General features: G+C 34.2%; 1 protein-coding gene and 1 pseudogene across 1 annotated transcript; one reads left to right on the top strand and one right to left on the bottom strand.

The window, feature by feature from the left end:
* Nucleotides 1-2,779: 2,779 nt before the first annotated feature.
* LOC120193964 lies at nt 2,780-4,196 on the bottom strand (annotated as a pseudogene).
* Nucleotides 4,197-20,335: 16,139 nt separating this feature from the next.
* On the top strand, nt 20,336-21,875 carry LOC120194025 (transcription factor RAX2-like). The gene is made up of 3 exons (XM_039196428.1): nt 20,336-20,601; nt 20,698-20,827; nt 21,133-21,875. The coding sequence occupies exons 1-3, from the start codon at nt 20,466-20,468 to the stop codon at nt 21,830-21,832; spliced, it is 966 nt and encodes a 321-aa protein (XP_039052359.1). The 5' UTR covers nt 20,336-20,465; the 3' UTR covers nt 21,833-21,875.
* The last annotated feature ends 384 nt before the right edge of the window (nt 21,876-22,259 follow it).

Raw genomic sequence — 22,259 nt, 5'->3', positions numbered from 1 at the left:
AACATAGTTAAACATGATATGTCTATGTTTAATAACATATACTTAAGTTTCGAAAAACAATTTAAAAATGAGTTGATATGTAAAGTCTTTCGTTTTGAACAATTTTAGAGAAAACTCTCAATCATTTTCAAATTAACATGATTTTTTTTTAGAATAAGAAAATACAGCATGCACTATTCCTCTGTTAACATGGATGTTTCTTTAAATAAGATGGAGTTGGTCAGATTGTTGATTAAATGTCTAATGGTTAGACTGGATGAGGAGTAGATTAAATAAGATGGATTTAAAAGAAATAAAACATTAAAGACTAATGTATAGCCAACTGTGATAACAACCTGATGAAGAAGATGCATTCACTGGACCAACCACAATTTGAAATGTCTTGAAACCAAAACGCATGGAAAAGTTGTCTGGGTCTTGGTGGCTCACGCACGTCCCCAGCTAAATGAGATCATGGATTGCATCCTGATCAGACGTTTGGCCACCATATTTAAACTGAATTGTGTTAATCGTGAACAAATCCTCTCCAAAAACAAATATCGATATTCAAGTCAAAATAATTTATCTGATCGAATCAAAATGGAATCAAAGACAGAACAAGAAAAGGACACTACATGTCAAGTTAAATCAGATCACAAATTCCTTTCATCTAGAGCCAATTGAGTTAAAAATGATTATCCGATCCTTCCAGTGGGTGGTTCCAGCTGGGAAAGAAAATGCAAGATTTTCTTCTGTCTTGTTTCTTGTAGAATAAAATATGAGAAAACCAGATGTTTGTCTATGAAATAGAGCACTTCATTTCGATTTAAAAGGGATTCGTGGGTTTTATGAAGGTCGGTAGAGGAGTAGGCTTTGTTTTGTTTTTGCGTTGTTATGTTACCTTCTGGGCTTCTGTTAGGATACCAGATAGCTCCCTCATTTTCATCAAAGTTATGCATAAGATTGGGCCAAGGGCGAAAACTTTTGAATTTTGAAGCCTTCACTGTTAGAGCACATGGGTGTATGGGAGTAGATTTTGTCCCCTTATACCAATAATTTAGCGCATTCTTTTGTCAGTTCCCAACACAAACATTCGGCCTAGCACGTGCTTCCACAGCTCACACTTCAAAGCTGCTGTAGGGGCAGGGCTCACAAAAATGTTTCCTCTCCTTACATTCCATTCCACCCTCTCATTTCCTTTTTGATATTTTTCGTTTGGCTCTCATTTTCACTTTGGTCGCTCATTTTTTTGTAACATAGGTAAATAGGAGTTGTTAATTATAAAACTTTAATTTTATTAAATATAAAATTTGTGAAGCGAGTTCTAAAAAAAGAAGAAGGCATGTACAACCGCCATTATTCCCATATTTAAGAAGCTAATAAATGTCACAAAGGATTCCCTTATCACTATCATTAATATTAATGCTTATCGGTTAAACGGGACTCTTTATTTTACCAAAAATCTTGCCTAACATGCTACCTTCATATTAGTTCACCAAGGTCATTCATGTCATTAAGCACATCAAAATCCACACGGGACCAAAAATAGAGCATAGAAGCAGAGACCAAGAACATGTTCAATTCTTCTTCACCGCCATGTGAGTATGTGATCCTCTCTCTAACTTCTGGGTGCAAAAACGAAGTGTGAACCAACCAATATCCATCTATCTTTTAATCACTGAACCTTAGTTTCCAATTCATCGTCAATACCAGAAACTCAGAACGCCATCTCAACTGCTTTAGTTTTTGACCTTTAATCTTTTTCCGTTAAAAACTCTTCTGTTCATCTGTTTATTGTTTTCTGGTGCGTTGTTTTTGCTATTTAAAAGGAGATGGTGGCTTCAGAATTGCAAAAACCCACCAAGAAAAACAGAGGATTCTATGTTAAGATAGGATATCGCACAAAGGCAGACAACCCGAAAAAAAAAAACTTGTTTTTCAAAAATTACCAATGGGTTCTCTGGTTTTCTTTTACCCTCTATCAATCCGGATTGGATATAGTGTATCATTACACTATATTCGCTTATGTGATGTAGTTTTGAAACGATATCGATATCAATTTCTATCAATGCCCACAGCATATATCCGCAAAATCCTCTTTCATCTGTTTTCTGTTCCAGAGAACCATTGAGACGCTCATTTTCTTATTTAATTTAATCGTCTTCAACACTATAGCACTTCTTTCAACTCCCCCCTCTTGTATATTTGTAGTTACGAATGATCAATGCATAGGAATTCAAAACTTCCTTTTTTTCATTACAAGTATCGCCTTTTAATTTATATAAAAACCGGTATCTCATATCTAAGTTAATGTAATGATAGTATATTATCCATTTTAATTAACCGTACATCGTCGATCGTTTTATACCACCGTCAACCCCGCCATATTAACCTTTCCCTTTCCCTTTCCCTTTCCCTTTTTTTTACTTCCCTTTTTTTTCTTTTTTTTTTCTTTCATTTATTTATTTAAATATTTATCGAAGCGAAGCGAGGGTATGGATTAGTTAATTGAAAAACCACCTCTTTCAATTAGTAGTTGCAAACTATAATACAAATTCACAAGTCAGTCCCACTTCTCTCTGTTTTTTTTTACCTCGTTCTCGAATACTCCTGCGTACTTTTCTTTCATAATATAAAAAGGACATTTTTTTCTTATCATTTAATCCCAACAAATCAATACAGATTAATAACACACCTGGACAAGCAAATCTTAGAAGGTCTTGGACGCTCAACTTGCGTCTGTTCTTCGCAAGCGGGTTCAATTCAAGGCCATCACTCGCAAATCTTAAACAATCAATCGCAGTCTTGTTTAGCACTCAGGCGTCTGAGTATGATCCCTCTTAGGGTCCTGGCAATAGTCATACACCAAGTAGTTCCTTTGCACCCAATTCATGGCCATCACCTGTTGTTGACTAAGGCTGCCGGAGCCAGAGGGAGAGGCAGGGGGCGGGATGCAAGAGGCTGGGCCATTGGTGGTGCAACCATCTAGTTTGAAGTTTGCATATTTAGCAACAAAGGGTTGGTAGCTATAATCAGCCTTGTATCTTCCATTCTCGGTGGCCCAAGACGATGCATCCCATATTGATCCATACACCCACATAGGTCTAGTGGGAAACGTGGCGTCGGTCTTCTTCGTGTACATCCTAATTGGCACATCATCTACGAAAAATCTGTTGATTGAATAATAAATATATGTAATTTGGAGAATCGAATTGCAGAAATTAATCAAATCCACCAGAAATCAATTTCAAAATTTTAAAGGCAGATGTCAGGCCCTCGGTGGGTTACTGTAAGAGAACTTGCAAAATGAACACATCGCTTTCCATAATAATACTAATGCGTAACATGGGTAGCATACTTGCATAATATCACTAAGGGTCCACAAAACTGCATAGTTATGGTAGTCTCGTGTGGGATCAAACCATAGATGAAACCTCATTTCCCTCCCAATTAAATTTCCATCCCCACTTCCTTATATACACATTAGTCTGCAGAGTGTAGGGCTTATCTGGTGTTGTTCCAAGGAACTCAATATCGATTTCATCATGGTTTCCCGGATGATCTTCATTGTTTGAAAGCTTCCGATTTGTCAAAATTTTCAGAACATCAAAATTAATTAGCTCAGGAATTTTTAGGTAAGCAATTTTTGTGTCTGTTGATATTAATCTTACATAGAAAGATGTAATGACTCCTGCTGTATAACCGGGTTGGAGCTTCATGGCAGCACCAAAGTAACCAGACCAATACGGCTGTAATGACTTGAAACCACTTCCTGTTTTGACCATGAATGCAAAGGAATAGGCACATAGTATCGAAAAACATCGCGATGCAAAAGAAATAGAAGAAAAAACGAAGGGATGTGACTAGTGCAAAAACCTGAGCTTTTATCAAGCCAGATTGTGAGTGAACCCTGGTCCAGTCTCTGATGCTGAGTACCCCATAGATTTCTAAACCCTTGGTTAAAGGTCACAGAACTAACCCTGGAGCTGGGAGAGTATCCAAGGGAAGGTGGTCCCTGAGCATTGGTCGAGTTAATAAGGTAAAAAGCAGGGAACAGATAGAAAACTGGGGCCATAAAGGGGAGACAGAGAAGAGAAGGCGCAGAGTACCAGGCCATACCAGCAATGAAACAAAAAATGAGTATGGTATTAAAATGCAGATTGGGACCTGAACTCGAAGGTTTTGAAATCAGGATTGTGTATGGGAGAATGTGGATATAAGGTTGGTATAAATATAGACTGAAGGACCCAACACACAAGTAAGGTGACTAGTCGAGAAATTAAGATATATTGCTGATCTTGTGAGGCTTTGAGGAAAAATAAACATAACGGAGCATTATTTATACCATTATACAGTCATGTTGGTGTGAGCCGAGGAGTTAAGTTTTATGGTCCACAGCCGTAGGAAAGAGCAAATCTGCTAAAAGTTGGACCCTTCGAAAGATACCAGCCAGTGAAGATTTCTATTTTGGTTAAGATTAAAACAAAATCCAAAATTTTATGTCTATAAAGCGAAGTAAAACAAACACAACCATCTTCTGAGCCCAAGCTGCGGAAACCATGCATATACGTTTGCAATCAGCTAATATTTTTCAACCGTTGCTAGTAAAATTTTTATATATTAAGCTTTGAGCAATGGCTTGTTTTATATCATATATATATAGGAATAGGTAAATGGTCCACATTTTAGTGAAAAAATTAAGGGTTGGATACTGTTTTCATTCGACTCCCCATTGGCTAATACTTTAAATAATCTTCGCTCCAACTTTCCATTGGCACGTTCTTAACAAGCCATTGTTACTAAGAAAATGGAAACCTAACTTGAAGCAGCTTAATTTCGATCTGTTAAATATTTCTGTCTGGGTTCACTTATATAACATTCCTCTTGAATTATTCTCTCATGTAGGACTTAGTTATATAGCAAGTGCTATTGGTACTCCACTTTCTATAGATTCTATTACGGCTTCTAAAACCATATTAGAATTTGCTAAACTCTGTGTTGAAATTGGGGTAAAAGATAAAATCCCCAATTATGTTGATGTTATCCTACAGGATGGTCAGACTGCTACAATCTACGTTGAAATACCCTGGTTGCCACCTCGATGCAAAAAATGCAATGTTTTTGGCCATTCAGAAAAAGGTTACTCCGAGAAAACTTCTAAAGGAGCAATGACTACTCAAGTCTGGATGAAAAAAGTGATCCCATCTCAAGTTCTGATGCCTCAACAATAGGAGGAAGTGAAGCTCTTCAGGAGCAGGCTATTGCTGAACCAGTTTGCCATGCACAACAAGAGAAAGGTGAAAATTTTGATTATCAACCTCATGTTGATCTTGTTAATGATTTATCTGTTGCTCCTACTTCTCTTGTTCTTCCTGAAACTATAAATGAGTCTTCTGGAATTCTTAATGCCACTGCTAATGATAGTCAAGATGTTATTGATATTTCTGTTTAGCCTGTTAATACTGCTCCTCAACTATCAAACTCAAAACGGGGTAGAGGTAGACCGCTAGAACTGTCTTAGCTGATTCAAAAAATAGATTTGAAGCTCTAAATTCGATTGACGAAAATACTTCTACCTTAGAAGAGCAGTCTAGGAAGATTAGAGTTGCTTCATTGGGTGTAGCAGGTTTGGTAAAAGAACTAAAGCTGAAAAAGAAGGATAAACTGGACCAAACTAAAAGACTTTCTGTTGATGGTGAGGGGAACTCACTGAACTCATCTTCCTAATGAATATTAGCTTTTGGAACGTTAGAGGATTCAATAATCCTATAAAACAAGACAGAGTTCTTCAAAGGGCAAAATAAAATAATGCGGATGTTCTATGTCTATTAGAAACTAGAGTCAAGGTTGACAAGTCCAAGGACATTTTTGAATCAAAATTAGCTAATTGGAATATTAGCTCTAACTATGAGTGTGCTGCAAATGGAAGAATTTGGGTGTTATGGAAGAATGGCTTGGAGTTTACTATACTCCATACTTCTGACCAATCTATTTCTGCCCATACTCGATTTCTTGGTAAATCTTTTATTGTTACAGCAGTGTATGGTAGTAACAATGGCATAATTCGAAGACATCTTTGGCAACATTTGTATGATCTGAATAGGATTATTGGTCACCTTCCTTGGATTTTGGGAGGTGATTACAATGTAACCCTCCATCCAAATGAAAGTTCTGATTTTGACTTATTTCCCTTCTCCTCTCCTGATATAAAGGAATTCCATAATGTAATTCTTGATCTTGATTTACATGACCACCCTTTTTTTGGGCTTACTTTCTCTTGGAGCAATAAACAGATGGATTCCTTCCTCGCAAGAAAGCTTGATCGAGTTCTTGTCAATTCTAACTGGGTTAGCTCATTCCCTATCTCTTTTGTTGAATTTCTTGCTCCTGCAGTCTCTAACCAATGTATGGTAATGGTCTGGCTCTCAAAAGATATGCCAGCTAATCGTCCAAAACCGTTTATATTCTTTAATTTCTGGACCTTACATCATTTCTTTTTGAACTTGGTCGAAAAGTCCTGGTAGTGTGCGATTCAGGGAAATCCAATACAAAAACTTTTCCTTAAATTGAAGCGCCTTAAGTCTACCCTTAGGAATTTAAATTCTACATACTATAACGATATTTCTAATAGGGTTAGGCAGAAGAGAACTGAGCTTGAGCAACAACAACTTAAATCCTTACAAGGAGTTGACTTATTCGACAATGACCTCCAGTTGCAAAACAAGCTCATCAGATTAGAGGAAACTGAATTATTCTTCCTAAAGCAAAAGGCTAAAATTCAATGGATTAAAGAAGATGATAAATGCTCCAAGTTCTTTCACTCTGCAGTTGCTGCAAAAAACAAAAACGAAACTATTCGAGTGCTGGTTGATGATAATGGAAACAGAATTGAAACTTTTAATTCTATGGCCTCTGAAATTCTTGACTTCTATTCTAAGTTACTTGGGACTGTTGATTCTAATGTCAAAGGTAGTGATCCTCAATTCTTGAAGGATCTTCTTAATTCTTCACTGCCTCCTGAATTATATTCAAGCTTGACCATGGAAATTACCACAGAGGAAATTAAAGAACCTATATTCTGCCAAGGTAATGACAAAGCTCCCGGCCAAGATGGTTACTCTCCATGTTTTTTCAAAAAAAGATGGTCCGTTGTTGGAGAAGATGTTGTGACAGCAATTAAATATTTCTTTCAGCAGTCTACTCTTCTTCCTTCTTTTAATGCAACCTCTATTGTCTTAATTCCTAAAATTCTTAACCCTTGTAAGGTTAAAGACTTCAGACCGATTTCTTGTTGCACTGTGATTTACAAGGCTATTACTAAAATTTTAGTCAACAGGCTAAGCAGATTTCTTCCTGATCTTGTTACTCTTAACCAATCTGCATTTATAAAGGGAATGAGTATTGTTGATAACATTATTCTTCCCCGGGAATTGGTTAAGGGCTATGGTAGAAAATCTATTTCTCCAAGATGTACATTGAAAATTTATCTCCAGAAGGCCTTTGACACCCTCAGCTGGGATTTTATTTCTGCAGTCCTAAAAGCCATGGATATCCCTCTGACTTTCATTGGTTGGATCGAAGCATGTTACACTGAAGCTCGATTTTCAATTTTGTTTAATGGCAGTTTGTTTGGTTTCTTTAAGGGAGCCAGAGGTATTAGGCAAGGTGATCCTCTTTCTCCTATTCTCTTTGTTCTCTCCATGAATGTGTTGTCCAAAATGTTAAACTTAGCTGATGCTAGAGGGTTATACGGTTATCATCCTAAATGCAAGAAAATTGAATTAACCACTTGTCTTTTGATGATGATTTGTTGATTTTCTGTAAAGGCAAAGTGGAGTCTGTTATTTGTGTTATTGCTATGTTGGAGTCTTTCTATGAAATGTCAGGCCTCAAATTAAATGCTGCCAAATGTGTTTTTTTTTACTGCTGGAATCTCGCCTAGTAATATTGAACTGATTAAGCAGAGCATTGGTTTCAATCAAAGTTTTCTACCTGTGAGGTACTTAGGAGTTCCTCTTGTATCCAAAAAACTTTCTGGAAAAGACTGTGATATGCTCATCGGGAACATAAAATCGAGACTGCATTTCTGGTCTGCTAAGCATCTTAGTTATGTTGGACGTCTTGAGCTCATCCGGGCTGTTTTGTACAGCATTGCGAATTATTGGTGCAGACAGCTGGTTCTGCCGAATTCGATTATGACCAAGATCGAACAACTCTGTTCTAGATTCTTTTGGAAAGGAACAGACAAGGATGTTGCTGGTACGCGTATTAGTTGGATGAAAAATCTTTCAGCCTAAATCGGAAGGTGGCCTTGGACTGAAAAATATCAAATTATGGAATAAGGCTTGGATGGTTAATATGATTCGAAAAATGTTGACTGGGGATGGGTCTATTTGGGTTGCTTGGATCAAGGCCTACGTGATTAAGGACCACGATCCTTGGCTTATGACTGCGGGTGCCAACCTTAGTTGGTGTTTAAAAAGGCTGCTCATGATCAGGAATGAAGCTTTTCCAGTTTTATCTAAGGGAGTAACTAAAACAATAGATATATGGGAAGAGCTTAGAGCGAAAGACAGCAAGGTCCAGTGGGAAAAATTGGTTTGGTTTTCCTTACACATCCCTAAGCACATTATGATCACTTGGATGGCTTTACAAGATAGGCTTCCCACTCTTGCTCGGCTTCAAAGAATGGGAATCCACATCGATGGGTACTACGTGTTTTGCAATGAAGCCAATGAAACGCGCGATCACTTATTCTTTGATTGCTACTTGGCGAATTACCTTTGGGGGAATATTTTGATTGCAGAAAATAGCTCTGTCATGGGAGGATATGGTTGCTCAAGCTTGTGAAAAGTGGAAAGGTAAATCTCTTATTACCACCGTCTTAAAAATTGCTTGGTTTGCCTTCATTTCCATTTTGTGGGAAGAACTTAATCGTAAAATATTTAAAGGTTGCTCAAGAACTGCTGACGAAATCCTCAAATCTGTCAAAGACCTTGTTGGAATTCAACTTCGAGGAAAGAATATTAACCGTTTAGATAGTATTAATATCAATCTTTGTAATGCTTGGGGTATAGCTTAATCGATCATTCTTTTTGTAAGTAGGTTGTAAATGTTTTGTGATTGGTGATTGGTTGTTTTTGCTTTGTATTTTGACTCTTCTTTGGGTAATAAAATTATTTATTTAAAAAAAAAGTCTTCACTCATATTTGAACTACAATACACACTAGTCATTATCAATGAGGAAAATGATTTAATCCATACTGTTTATTAAACTTTAATTGAGTTTGATCAAAACTAACTTAATTTAAAAAATCATTAAAATTATCTTAATTATTAATGATAAGAATTATTATTTCAAAATGTTATTTTATTTTTATATTTATGCAAATATTTAAATAAAATATTTATACACCTAGACTAAGTTGTACTTTTTTTTACAAATATACCTATTTTATCTTGAATATTTTTTTATGTTTTTTTACTCGTTGATTTTTTTGAATAGTTTAATATGATCATAAAGTAGTATATGTTTAGGATTTTCTAAACCTATTGACAACACATACACACTCTACAAATGCCTTTGTTCAAACCCAATATCTCTAAAAATATCAATATTTTCTTTTATTATTGAGGTCACTTGTAGCTTCGACTCATTAAAATTATTAAAATAACTTATTTTAAAATAAATAAAAAATTATTTTAAGGATACAATTATATTTTTTAGTAATATGAGATAAGTACAAGGCAGTATTTGGACAAAGATAATTCTCAACCATTTAACATTAAACGCTCACACCTTAGGACCTCAAGAAATAACAACAATTCATTTAATATCGTAAATAAATATATAAGTAAAGATAGGACAATGAAGATATAATAAATTAAAAAACGAAGAGCAGTATAGATCGAGTTAAGAGTCGATGAATGAAAATGCAAACAGATGAACTGAGTTGATTAGGTATAATATTCTTACTGGCTTTAATTTTACGCTTTGCTTATATCGTTCTCAGGTACTTCATGTAGAGAGAGAAGTAGAACTGCCCTATCCTACGAAGAGTGCAGTTTTAAGTTTGAGAAATAGAAGTGAGGGTTCAGTAAGAAATTAATGGAAACGATTAATTAAATTTTGCGTTAATGAGCATAGTTATACTACATCAGGGGATCGATGTAACCCGAAAAGATGGATTGATAGCCGGTGAAAGCGAAACTAAACGATGGTTGCTTTGAAGCGTGAACGACTTAAAAGTAAAGCCGAATAAAACACTAATTATTATTACGTGCGAAACCAACACAACAATTAAATCACGTAATGAAAAGTAACAGCATCCGGCTATTGTTTCACTTTTGTTCAAACGTAATCCGGTGTTCTGAAAATTTTTATATATCCATTCTTTTAGCTTTACCTTGGGTTTCAATGTATTGCTAATTAAGATTTTGTAAAAGGGTAATTATTAAAGGAAAAGATAATAGTTACTTAACATAGTCTGCTATATACAGATATATAATTTACCAGGAATCACTAATTTGCCACGTCTTAATGAACAATAATAATGATAAAAAGTGTGAACGTCCTTTACATCATTCAAAATCAAAATGAAAGTTGCATGCACTCAAAAAAAAACTTTGAATATAAGCGTTTACATGCACTATTTCTGTATGAGAGTGCCTCTTTCGTAGACTATATATGATAATACCGTGAACAAGTTGACAAAACTGTCTAGTTGGAGTGATTGGACGCACGACTCTGGTGTCAGTGGTGTGACCTACCCTACCTGATTGAATGCATGATACAGGAGCAGAACTGAAAATTTATTATAGCAAGAATTAAAATATTTTTTTATTTTTCATGCATATATTTTTTTAATTGAGAGAAACTAATAAATTTTTATTTATTTATTTTTTTAACTATATATATATTTTAATATTAATTAATACTTAAAAAAGTAATTGGTGGGACGAAGGCTCCCCTGGCCCCATCATGTTCCGCCACTGCATGTGGCCTCTTCGATCAACTAAAGACGAGCTAATTTAATTCATATCCAAACCATTGAAATTTATGACAAACCCGGGCCCTTCTATGGGGTTTGTCTTTAAGGGGGGAAAAAGCATGCATGTTTCAAACCGAGGAAGTGTGTGGATTCACAACATAATCTACATGTTTTAGCTATGTATCAAATACAGGGTTACATGAAAACCACAGGAGATAAGCTCCAACCCAAGCAACGGGCCCCTCAAGCCCTGAACCGATTAAAAAACCGCAGAGAGAAACCAGCTCTGACAACAATAGCACCGAAATTGTAGAAACTAAAGAGAACTAAAGTTATTGTTATGTACAAGGACGGACGCAATAATTTATGTTAACGGAGTAAATTTAAGAAGTTATTTTAAAAAATTTAGGAATACGAAATTACATAATACAAAAATAATCTATATGTTAAGGGAGCAAATTTAAGTAGTATCCAGAGACGCAAATATAGGGAAAGAAGGTACTTGAGTTTATATATATATATATAAAAGTATCATAGATGTTCATGTATCAAGACGTGGATTGTATTATAGTCTCTACTAAAAATGGACAAACTAATCCCTGTACATTTTGTATTCAATTGAGTGGGCCTTTCTTTTGAGTTTTTGTCCATTTCTACTATTGAACGTGAAAAAATTAATTATACCAATAAGCTAAAACTATAGGATGAAATGAAGCAGCTCCTGCAAATATCGGGTTGTGTTTTAGTTTAATTGATGTCCTAGAATTGCATATATTTTAAGGGTTCGTTTGGTTAATTGAATGTAACATTATCTCTGGGAATATGATTATTAGAATGCAATATTATTTGACACATTACTGATAATGTTATATTATTGTGTTTTGTTGGTTTATCAGAGATGTAAAATTACAATGTTTGATTGAAATAATAAAATATTAATAGAATATATTTTACAAAATTGTCCTTGTGATATATTTCTTTTTTAACAAGTTGAATTTTGAATATTCAAATAAAAATATTTCTATAATAATTCATAAAAATATATTATTTTATTAATTTTAATTTATATATTTTTTATAAAATTTAAATTCATAATTTTTTTACAAAAATCAAAAGATAAATGATAGAATAAAAGACCCCAAAAGTGTATTTTAGCCCATATTTTTTAACAAAGGGACAAAGGGATTTAACACATGGTAGGAACAAAGGGAAGGATAATTTTCAATAAGCCTTTATTTTAAGAGTATTTTAGTTCATATTGATGGGAATTGATGAATACTTAACCTGTGGGAGGTAATAATATTCCGGTAAAATACCCTCAAAAGTATACAGTTGGAAATGATTTATTCCTACTTATTGAGAATCTTTGCAAACCAAATATACATATTAAATTCTAAAAGAACATTTTTTTCTCCGATAATCATCATTTTCACCATCCAAACAGCCCTAATGAATACTTCCCATTCCAATTCAAAGATCTATTGTGAGTGATTCAACTGTCATAAAAAAAATACATTACAATCTCTTGCGCTGCTGCTTCAATTTTTTTATTTTTATGAATTTCATTTCAATTAGTCCAGCAAAACAAAGTTTTTTAGTTGTAGTTTCAAGAGTTTGAATCCCAAGAAAAGAATTTATTTATTTATTTTAAGAAGAAAGAAGGGGAAATGGTGCACATCAATGAATAGCAAGATTTTAAGGACCCGCAAATCGTCGAGTTTCCCTCAACCTATATCTTTTTATCAACGTTTTCAATTTTTCATCACTTCACAAGTCATTTCAAGCATAACTTTACATATATATATATATATATAAATAAACAGTAGGGGTATTTAGATCCAATCCAATTCAAAAAATAATCGAATATCGATCTAAAAAATTGATAACAAAAAAATTGAAATTGATTTAGTGTGTTTTTTTTAAATCGATCGGTTCGGTTTCGGTTTGAAAATCCGAAAACGATCAAAACCGAACTAAACCGATAAAATGAAATATTAAATTTACAAGCTTGAAACAAACCCATCAAAAGCCCCACAAAATCTCACAAAACCCATATACAAATACAGATTCAGCTTTCCTCGACACACACGTAACAATTTTACTCCAGATTCTAGTCATCGATGCCAATGAAAAAAAAATGGTATAATAAATGATAATAACAAAGAAGGATAATATAGTCTTTTGGTATTTCCTCAATTCTAAGGTAGAGAGAAAATTGTCAGACAAAACTTAGAAAATGTGTTGTTTTACTTTTATGATGACTTACTGACAAAAAACTGATTCGTTTCTTAATTTGTTAAAATATATATTCTCTTTGTAAGTTTCACAAGCTTGCATTTGTTAAAATATATATTTTCTTTACTTTTGTTATACATATGTTGTTGTTTTTATGGAAAAAAAATTAAGAATTATTTTGAAAAATTAGAATCCAAAAACTACACAAATCCAAACCGAATCAAGCCGCACTTAATTGGATCGGATTTGATCGAATTTTTATAGAAACATCCAAACCGCAAACATGTATACTTTTGGATCGGATGAATTTTTAACAAAAAACCGATCCAAACCGACCGCGAACACCCCTAATAAACAGAATAAAAATAAACATATTTTTTTCAAAAATTAAAATAAGGTCAAGGTAAGTGATACACACGCGTATCTTCCTTTTATCTGGATGAACCACACAGCATGATGATTATCATGCAAGTATAAAGGTTGGATTTCTATTGCGATTAAGATTATTGCCTAATTTCCAACAAATTAAGCAATGGTCAGCTGTCCGTTTTTCAATTCTAAGTGGGCTACAATGTAACAATGTTTGGTTTTGTCGGCTTTTTCCCCCATTAGTCCATGCGGTTAAATTACTTGGCTCAATAGACCACTTCCGAATTTGTTTTACAATCTACGTCAAGTTACAATACAGTACAAATTTATCATGCCAAAGTGATAAGTTTGATGAAAAATATTTTTAATAGTACCTGGTCAGTTGGCTCCATGTTGGGCAATATTATAATATATTCTAGAGACTCGCAATCTTGAGATGACGAATCTCGTGGGAAATAATTTTATTTTTTAAAACTAGAAAAAAAATTTAAAATAAAAAACTAAAAGAAAAACGAAGAAAGTCATCACGTCGAGGTGATGAGTTACCATAAGATTTAAAAATAAAATAGTCGTTGCGCAACTGACAACTTTTAAATTTTAAAAAATTTAACCTTTAAAACTCGTCACGTCGACGTGATAAGTTTCAATCGAATTTAATTTTAAAAAAATAAAAAGTATTTAAAGCGTACAAAGATAAAGATAAATCTTAAAAAAATTAAAATTAAATCCTAAAAATAAAAGATAATTCCTAATTTGAATTTGAATTGTAGATGATCTGCCTCTCATTCTAGAAACGCTGACTGAACTGCCCTCTGTTGACTAGATCACTTACTGACATTCTAGAAACTGCAAAGTCAGTCGCTTCATGCCCAAAGTCATACCACTAAAGTAGTCTCGATTATGGAAAATAAAAATTGCATAATACCGCCTTTTTTGTAACACCTTAATCCAGTCCGACCCGAAGATCCATGAATTACGATGACACACAGAACCACTGAAATGGTCAACTCGAAAATTTACTTTTTAAAACATTTAATAACATCAAAATCATTCATCATAAATTAAACGGAAAGAAATCAAGTTTACAAAATATGAGTCTCTCAAATACGTCCAAATACATCCATAGATTATAAACCAAAATAGAGTTATGACTCAATCGTATAAAAGGTCCATATAAAATACATGTATTCTAAAATAAACTCGAGACGTACTCTGCAACGTATGATCTGGAATGTACCGATGAGATAGGCTCCTCGACGATCCTCTACCAACCTACCACGGAAACACATTCCATACACTGAGCCCACAAGCTCGGTGCCACGAAAATAACTATGCAATACTACATATATTCATTTGATGAAAATATATGTGTGCCAAGTCATAGACATGCAAAAGTACATAGCAAACATGAGATAGACCAAGTGGTGTGGTCGGAGGAATTTACGTGTATCTCAAACAACAAACTAGCATATCTCAAACGTGATAGCTTCAAGGTAAGAACCAAATTTACGTGCATCAAAACTTATAGCCTTAGACTATCTCGGATACTTGAGGGGTCAAGGTGAGGACAGAAATTTATATGCATCGGAAGCTCACATCTCGAACCTAGTCGAGCATAAGATACAATTCTAAAATTTACCTGCATCGAAATTCGTATTGGTATGACCCAAAATTTGCGTAAATCAGATGCATACCAAACAAATAATATTAAGATATTTACAAACAAATGACGATCGCCATAATGCTAGAGTAACTTGGGTGTCCTAGACGTTTGCCGAGCATCATACAAAGGTAAATCTTATGTCATCCTAATTTGCTTGATTTCTAGGAGAGAAATTAAAAGTCTTAACTGTTTGCACTTGTATTGAATACTTGTAGCTTATACGAACTTAAAACACCCATGCCTAAACTCCCAAACCAAAACGAACCAAATTTCCCAAAAATTAATGATGGTATCGATATTGTGCAAACAGTATCGATACCGACCCTTGTATACCGATACTCACCTGAGTACCGATACCAAAAATAATTTTGATGTTTTAAAAAATGCCTTGGTATTAATACTCCTAAGGAGAGCATTGATACTCTACATTGGGTATCAATACTCTCATGAGTATAAATACCAAATTTGATTTCGATGTTTTCAAAATGTCTCAGTATCGATATTCATCGATACTGGCCCTTTGAGTATCGATAGTGGACCTCGAGTTTTGATACCTTTATAAAGAGTATCAATACTTCCCTTATAAAAAGTTTTATTTTTTCCTTTCATAAAGAATAATATTTGTATTATTCTTCTAATACCGATGACCCTAAGTGCCCTATTTTGGGCACGATTTTGCATCAAAATCTAACCCATTCACTCCCTAAGACTAACCAAGCTTATTAAAGTCTTATTTGAGGTCTTAGAGGTCAAAAGGTACCAACTTTCATATTTATAAACAACAAATACGGATTTCACCATGAATTTACTCTAGCATGCTTTCATGAACTAAACATATCATTCATGCACATTAAATGACCTACATGTGGTATGAACAAGTTAGAATCATGTTATCTTGATGCTTAGCTTGCTAAAAATGTCCTTAGTTCAACCAAGGACCAATTTCTTCTTGCCTCTAGGCTTGGAACTTTTCCCTTGCTCTTACACTAATCAAAACAAGTTTAATGAGTTGTTAGCTCATTTTAAAAGCGTTATGAAGAAGCTAGAAACATTTTCTTACTACCCAAATCCCATAAAACGAACCATAACTTAGGATTCTACAAACCCCCACTAAAATTCGATTTTGGCTAACTAAGCAAATCATACAAAAGTGGATTTGAATGAAAGCTTGAAGGATGAAGATTGTGAATCTTACCCTGGAATTCACAATGGATGCTTGAATTTCTTAAAGCGTCTAACTTTGCTTGGTTCTTGAAGAGAAATGAAGACAAAGAGTAGAGAGGAAGAAGACAAGCATGGGATGAAAAAGAGTAGGAATGCAAGAGATGTGATATCAACAAACAATTAAGGGTTTCAACATTTCTTTTAAAAAAATGGGATAATTACTCCCTTGGTTCCTCTACGGTTAGGTTTAGATTAAAAACACTCATTTTTAGCACTTATTGGGCTCATCACAAGCCCAACCAAATCCATTTTGGTCCAAAGCTTCATATACTAAAGTAAATTCATTCTAAAGCCCATTTGAATAAACCCGAAACTCCTAACTCGTATTTCGGGCCGTTACAATTTTAGTGCCATTTCCATAATTTGCAACCATTCATAGAAAACGAACAAAAATGCCCAAAGCAATAGAATAAATCAATCAACGAGTAATTAAAGATAAAACAATAACTAATTAAACCACTCATTAGATATCGATCCTCATTTGTATATCGATTTTATTTGTATCTAACAACTTGATCTCGATAATTATATATTGTCATCTAAATAATATAATAAATAAAAGGGAAAAGAGAAAAATAAATTTGAAATTTTACTAAAAAAATAAAGTTAAAAAATTACATTTCAGCCAAAGGAAACTTAACGGGATTGATGTAATTGACTTAAAAAATGGGTATCAGTAGCACGCCCAAGATTGTAGCAAGACAAGACAGCTGGCAACATCAAGTTTTTGACCCCTTTCGACGATTGTAACCTTATAAAATTCTCGGTATAAAAATACCAAAATGACGAGCCTCAACTAATGCTGAGACACTCAGTAAAATTATCCAATATCTGAAGATACTGAATGTGCATCAAATTACCATATATTATCTGGAACAATATCCCTCCAATCAATTGGAGAAAATACGCTTGGGCTGCAAATATGACATACTCCTCGGTAGAGTCGTTCGTCACATTAAATTCGAACTCCAACCAAATGATATATATATGGTACCCATTTAAGACCTCTCGTGGTGGCATCTTTCTCAAAACTACCTGAAAAATAGCGAATCGATTGAAATCGTTGTGCTTCATTAGTTTCGAGCCATTAATCGAAAAACTGAGTTGGTATGTGATATCTTCCAACGTAATCGTCGCTTCACCATTCGAAAATTGGAAAATATGTATCTCGCGCCTCCGCCATTCAATTATAGCTGAAATCAATGTTGGGTTCACCTTAAAACCTCACAGAAATGTGGCTAGATACAACCTTGATTGTTTTAGATATGTAATAATCCGCTGATGCGATTATCTTAGTGTCAATTCATCGTTGATAAATGTCTCGTTCTTCTTCCTGACCGAGTTCGACCGAAGAAATGTGGGCAACATCAATGTGTAATATTTCATCTTTGGTAAACATTTTTATGGAACTCTTCAAAAAAATAATTTTTTCTCAAATTTTCTTAATAATACACAATAAAAAAACATAAACCTCAAACCCCTATTTATAATCTCAAACCCAATGGCTATAAACTGTTATATTTTTCAAAAATCCCACGGAATTCGTCACTTTGAGATGACAAGTTTATCTAGACCATTAAATTAGACCGTTGCACAATGACTATAAGCTGATAGTTTTTTAAAAATTCAAGAGAAACTCCTCACCCCAATGTGACGAGTTATTTTTTTTAATTTTTAAAATATTTACTCAATTAAAAAAATTATCTTTCTAAAGAAGTTGTCACGTGACCCGTGTGGGGCCCATGGATCTAAGACTATTAAAAAATATTTTTTGATCAAATTTGTCACGTTGATGTTGTATTGTAGCATTTGCTGTAAATTACTAAATAAATTCGAAACTGGCCTGCTGTGCCAATTAAAAAACTCGCCTCCTCTGTTGTAGTGGCCCGCATTCGCCCTTTATCACGCCATATGTGTCCTTTGTATTTTTTTTTTCATCTTTTGCTCCCCTGCTACACAATTTATCACGTGTCAATTTCCTAATGAACTATATCACGATGCAAAGTCAGATCAACAAAATCAATTGCCAAATAATAATAATAATAGAAAAAAAGTTATTTTTTAAAGCTATTCAATCGAAATTAGACGGAAACCGATAGGCAAACTGAATCTATTTTTGCCTTCTATAATGAGTTTACAGAATGTGAAACTTCCAGAAGCAATCAAGAAATGAGGCTGTTCAGCAATGGGGGCGATCGTGCAATAGTTGAATAAATTATATTAGTATTATATAAGAGTTCAATTTAAAGTCATCGTTAGTGACGAAGCAGGTGAAACATGCAAAATTTTCTCCCATAGTTTGCCAACCGTTGAGAAAGGTAAGCTAAAACAACTTCATACTTCTTTCTCTTCCTTTTCCAAGATTCAATGCAGCTGATGAATCGATCACACTCCACTTCCGTTTTATTTTTCAATGCTCTCTTTAACTAACCCAATCATATATTGATTTGACTAATTAACCATCTGCTTTTATAATTTGACAGGGAACACTTCAAAATTGATTGTTAACAACACTATTGTATTAATAGGAAAAATAGTCCAGTCCCTTTCGATGTATAATATAAGATTTTTTAATTATCATTTAAATCGACCAAGGAAAACAAAATTAAGTTGAAGATGTATTATAACTTTAGGGTACCCAGTTATAGGGTAATCATTAATTCCCAAGGGGTACCTTAGGGCTCTATTTCCCTCGAGTGACTTTTGCAACCAAAGATGGGGTACCCAGTTAGGAAATGTTACATTTAACGTCGCAAAAATAACCTGCAGGTACTGGCCTACTTCTATTCACTTTCCCTGCTATACCAATCACCTATGATGCGTCAATAGTTGGAAAGGCACCATCGACAAGTCAATCGGAGACACCTGATCAGATGAAATTCCGGACAAATAATTTGATCTATGCGGACACTTTCGTTTCACTCTTGTGTTCATTATTAACTCCTCGATTCAATGGGCATGCTTGAATTTAATGAGTTTCCCACAATTAAGTTTCATTTAGTGACAAATCTTGTATAGATGTTTAGTAAATAAGATTTGTAGCAACATATGATTCAATATGGTTTGATTAAACCGGAGGGGGTGGGTTTAATAAATGCATAAAACAAATTAGGAGAAATACTTTATATAGTCTGCAGCTAATAATTATATGTGCATCATAATTTTTCTTTAAAAAAGTGATATATAGATGAAAGTAGGTAGTTTTATTAGTTCAATAATTAAATAACATTTCCATAATGTAGATATTATTTCTCTCAAATTTAAAAATGAAATGTTTGAACATAATGATTTCGTGGACAAGTTGAAGCCAGGCAGATTTGATTGTAATAAATGTTTATATAAGTGGTCGTGGACAATAGTCATGGGGTTTGACTTTTTATTTCTCTGCCGTATGCCTTTGATAAAAGGATGAAAACAAAAACAAATTATGTAATTAAAAAAAGAGAAATATAAACTTAAATTGTAATATCAAAGATTATTTAACGATTAAGATTTTAACTAAAAAATATTGTATAATAAAAAAAATTATGACCAATTTTTGTTTGACCTCTAAATATACAGCAGGTATTACATTTTAAAATTATGTTAGAAGAATGTTTTGAATTATACTTAGTTTAAAATATATGAAATTATATGTTTATAATCTTTATATTAAATATTTTATATGATCTATTCTACATTAATATCGATTTTAACTTTCTCTCATTTACACGTGTTTAACATAATAAATGAAATTTAAGGTTATATTATGGATTAGCTAATTAGCATATAGGGGTTGGAAACCGATGAAATGTGCCTATCATTCTGACTTTAGATGTACCTCTGGAAAACTTGATATAATTATCTTTTTGTCCCTAGTGCAACCAGTCTTTGTTAATAAAAGGCAAGAGGTACCACGCCAAATCTCTCATATTGCACCAAAGTTTACTTAGAAAGGGAGATCCTTTGGTTTCTTAAACAAGTCAGCGTATATATCCAAGAGACAAAAGGAAGATCAAAGAGAGATGGGGAGGGCTCCTTGCTGCGACAAGGCTAACGTGAAGAAGGGGCCATGGTCTACTGAAGAAGACTCAAAGCTCAAGGACTACATCCAGAAACATGGAACTGGTGGGAATTGGATTGCTCTTCCTCAGAAAGCTGGTAAATATATATCCATCACAACACACAGGTCTAAACCCTCTCTCTTTCTCTATTTCTTCTGGTCTTTTTTGCTAATCTTTGTCATCTTTATATTAGGCCTCAAAAGATGTGGGAAGAGCTGCAGATTGAGATGGTTAAACTATCTCAGGCCAAACATCAAACATGGTGATTTCACTGATGAAGAAGATAGGATTATCTGCAGCCTGTTTGCCAGTATTGGAAGCAGGTAGGTTTTCATTTTAACTCCTTCCTTCCTCTCCAACTGGCTCATGATGATATCAAAGGATGATTTAAAACTATAAACGAACAACCTTCAAATTTGTAAGGGAGTCAATCGTTTCACTTTAACCAAAATTATCAGCTGCCTTGATGATGGAAGAATATTTAATGAAGTATATCTAAAAGGTAACAAAGAAAATAAACTAGTTTATTCTTCTGCATGCATGCCAAGTCCAATTTGAACACGCCATTATCTAGTTAGGCACTTAGGAGAAAAAGGACATGGATTTGATTTACTTATTATGGTTGCAGATGGTCAATAATAGCTGCTCAGTTACCGGGGAGGACCGACAATGATATCAAAAACTACTGGAACACCAAGCTTAAGAAGAAACTCATGGCCATGATAATGAGTTGTCAATCCCAAAGAAAACAACCACCATTCCCAACTTCTCATCAAACTCCATCTGTTCCATTATCATCTCTGTACAAAGATTGCCCTACTTATTACACTCCGACTGGATCTTTCACACCCTTTGAACCAATGTCACCGGTTCAACCTGTTCTTTTGAACAATGACAATGCTGCCTTGACTACCAATTCTTCTTTTATTCATACATCGGAGAGTTTGGTGAGTTACATTCAGCATTATCCAGCGAAAGAAAATTTTCTCATGTTTGGGAGTGGAGAACCAAGCTGCAGTTCATCTGATGGGAGCTCTAGCCACATCAGCTACGGGAGAGAGATCAAGCAAGAAGACATGAGTAATTTCCAGGCTTTTGGTGCCTCTAATGGCTATGGAGATGATATTAAGTTCATGTTGAACTATGGCACCAATACTAGAGGTGAAGATGTTAACCAGTGGATTGACAAGCCAAGTGGGTACAATTTCAACAAAGATCTTGAAGAGATTAAGAGTTTGATTAGCTGTAGCAGTAATAATGGCTGTAACGACAACTTCATTGATGAAAACAAGACAGAAGAGAAAGTCATGTACTACTACTACTACTGAATCCACTGACTACTGGTGTAAAATCAGAGGGATTTGATGGGGTAAGGGGTTTAGATTCATGGATTTGATAGTGTAGAGATTCAAGACTTCAGTTTCTGGGATTCTGTGTTTTGATGAAATGAAACATTTTTACTTTTGACGTACAGTACATGGTAAAGCTCTACATCTAATACTTTTTATGCGCAATTCTCTTTTAGAGAGTTGATTAAGGTATTATTGTTGCACGAACCTCCCACTCGCTGTAACCCCTCCAATAAAAAAAATGTTTATGAAAGCTGGACCAGTAATCATCATTCAAGAGCAAAGAATCACTGGTATCAAGATAAACCAAGCATGCACTGTTCTATGCTGTATTTCCAACTTTTGTTTATCATTTTATATTTTCAAGTCATTTGCCAGGGATTAAGTATCCTTGAAATACAATTAT

The sequence above is a fragment of the Hibiscus syriacus genome, unplaced genomic scaffold, assembly GCF_006381635.1.
Source record: "Hibiscus syriacus cultivar Baekdansim isolate YM2019G1 unplaced genomic scaffold, ASM638163v2 tig00116997_pilon, whole genome shotgun sequence".
NCBI classification, from domain to species: domain Eukaryota; kingdom Viridiplantae; phylum Streptophyta; class Magnoliopsida; order Malvales; family Malvaceae; genus Hibiscus; species Hibiscus syriacus.
The sequence above is the reverse complement of the archived record's forward strand: the minus strand, read 5'-3'. Positions and strand labels throughout refer to the sequence as shown.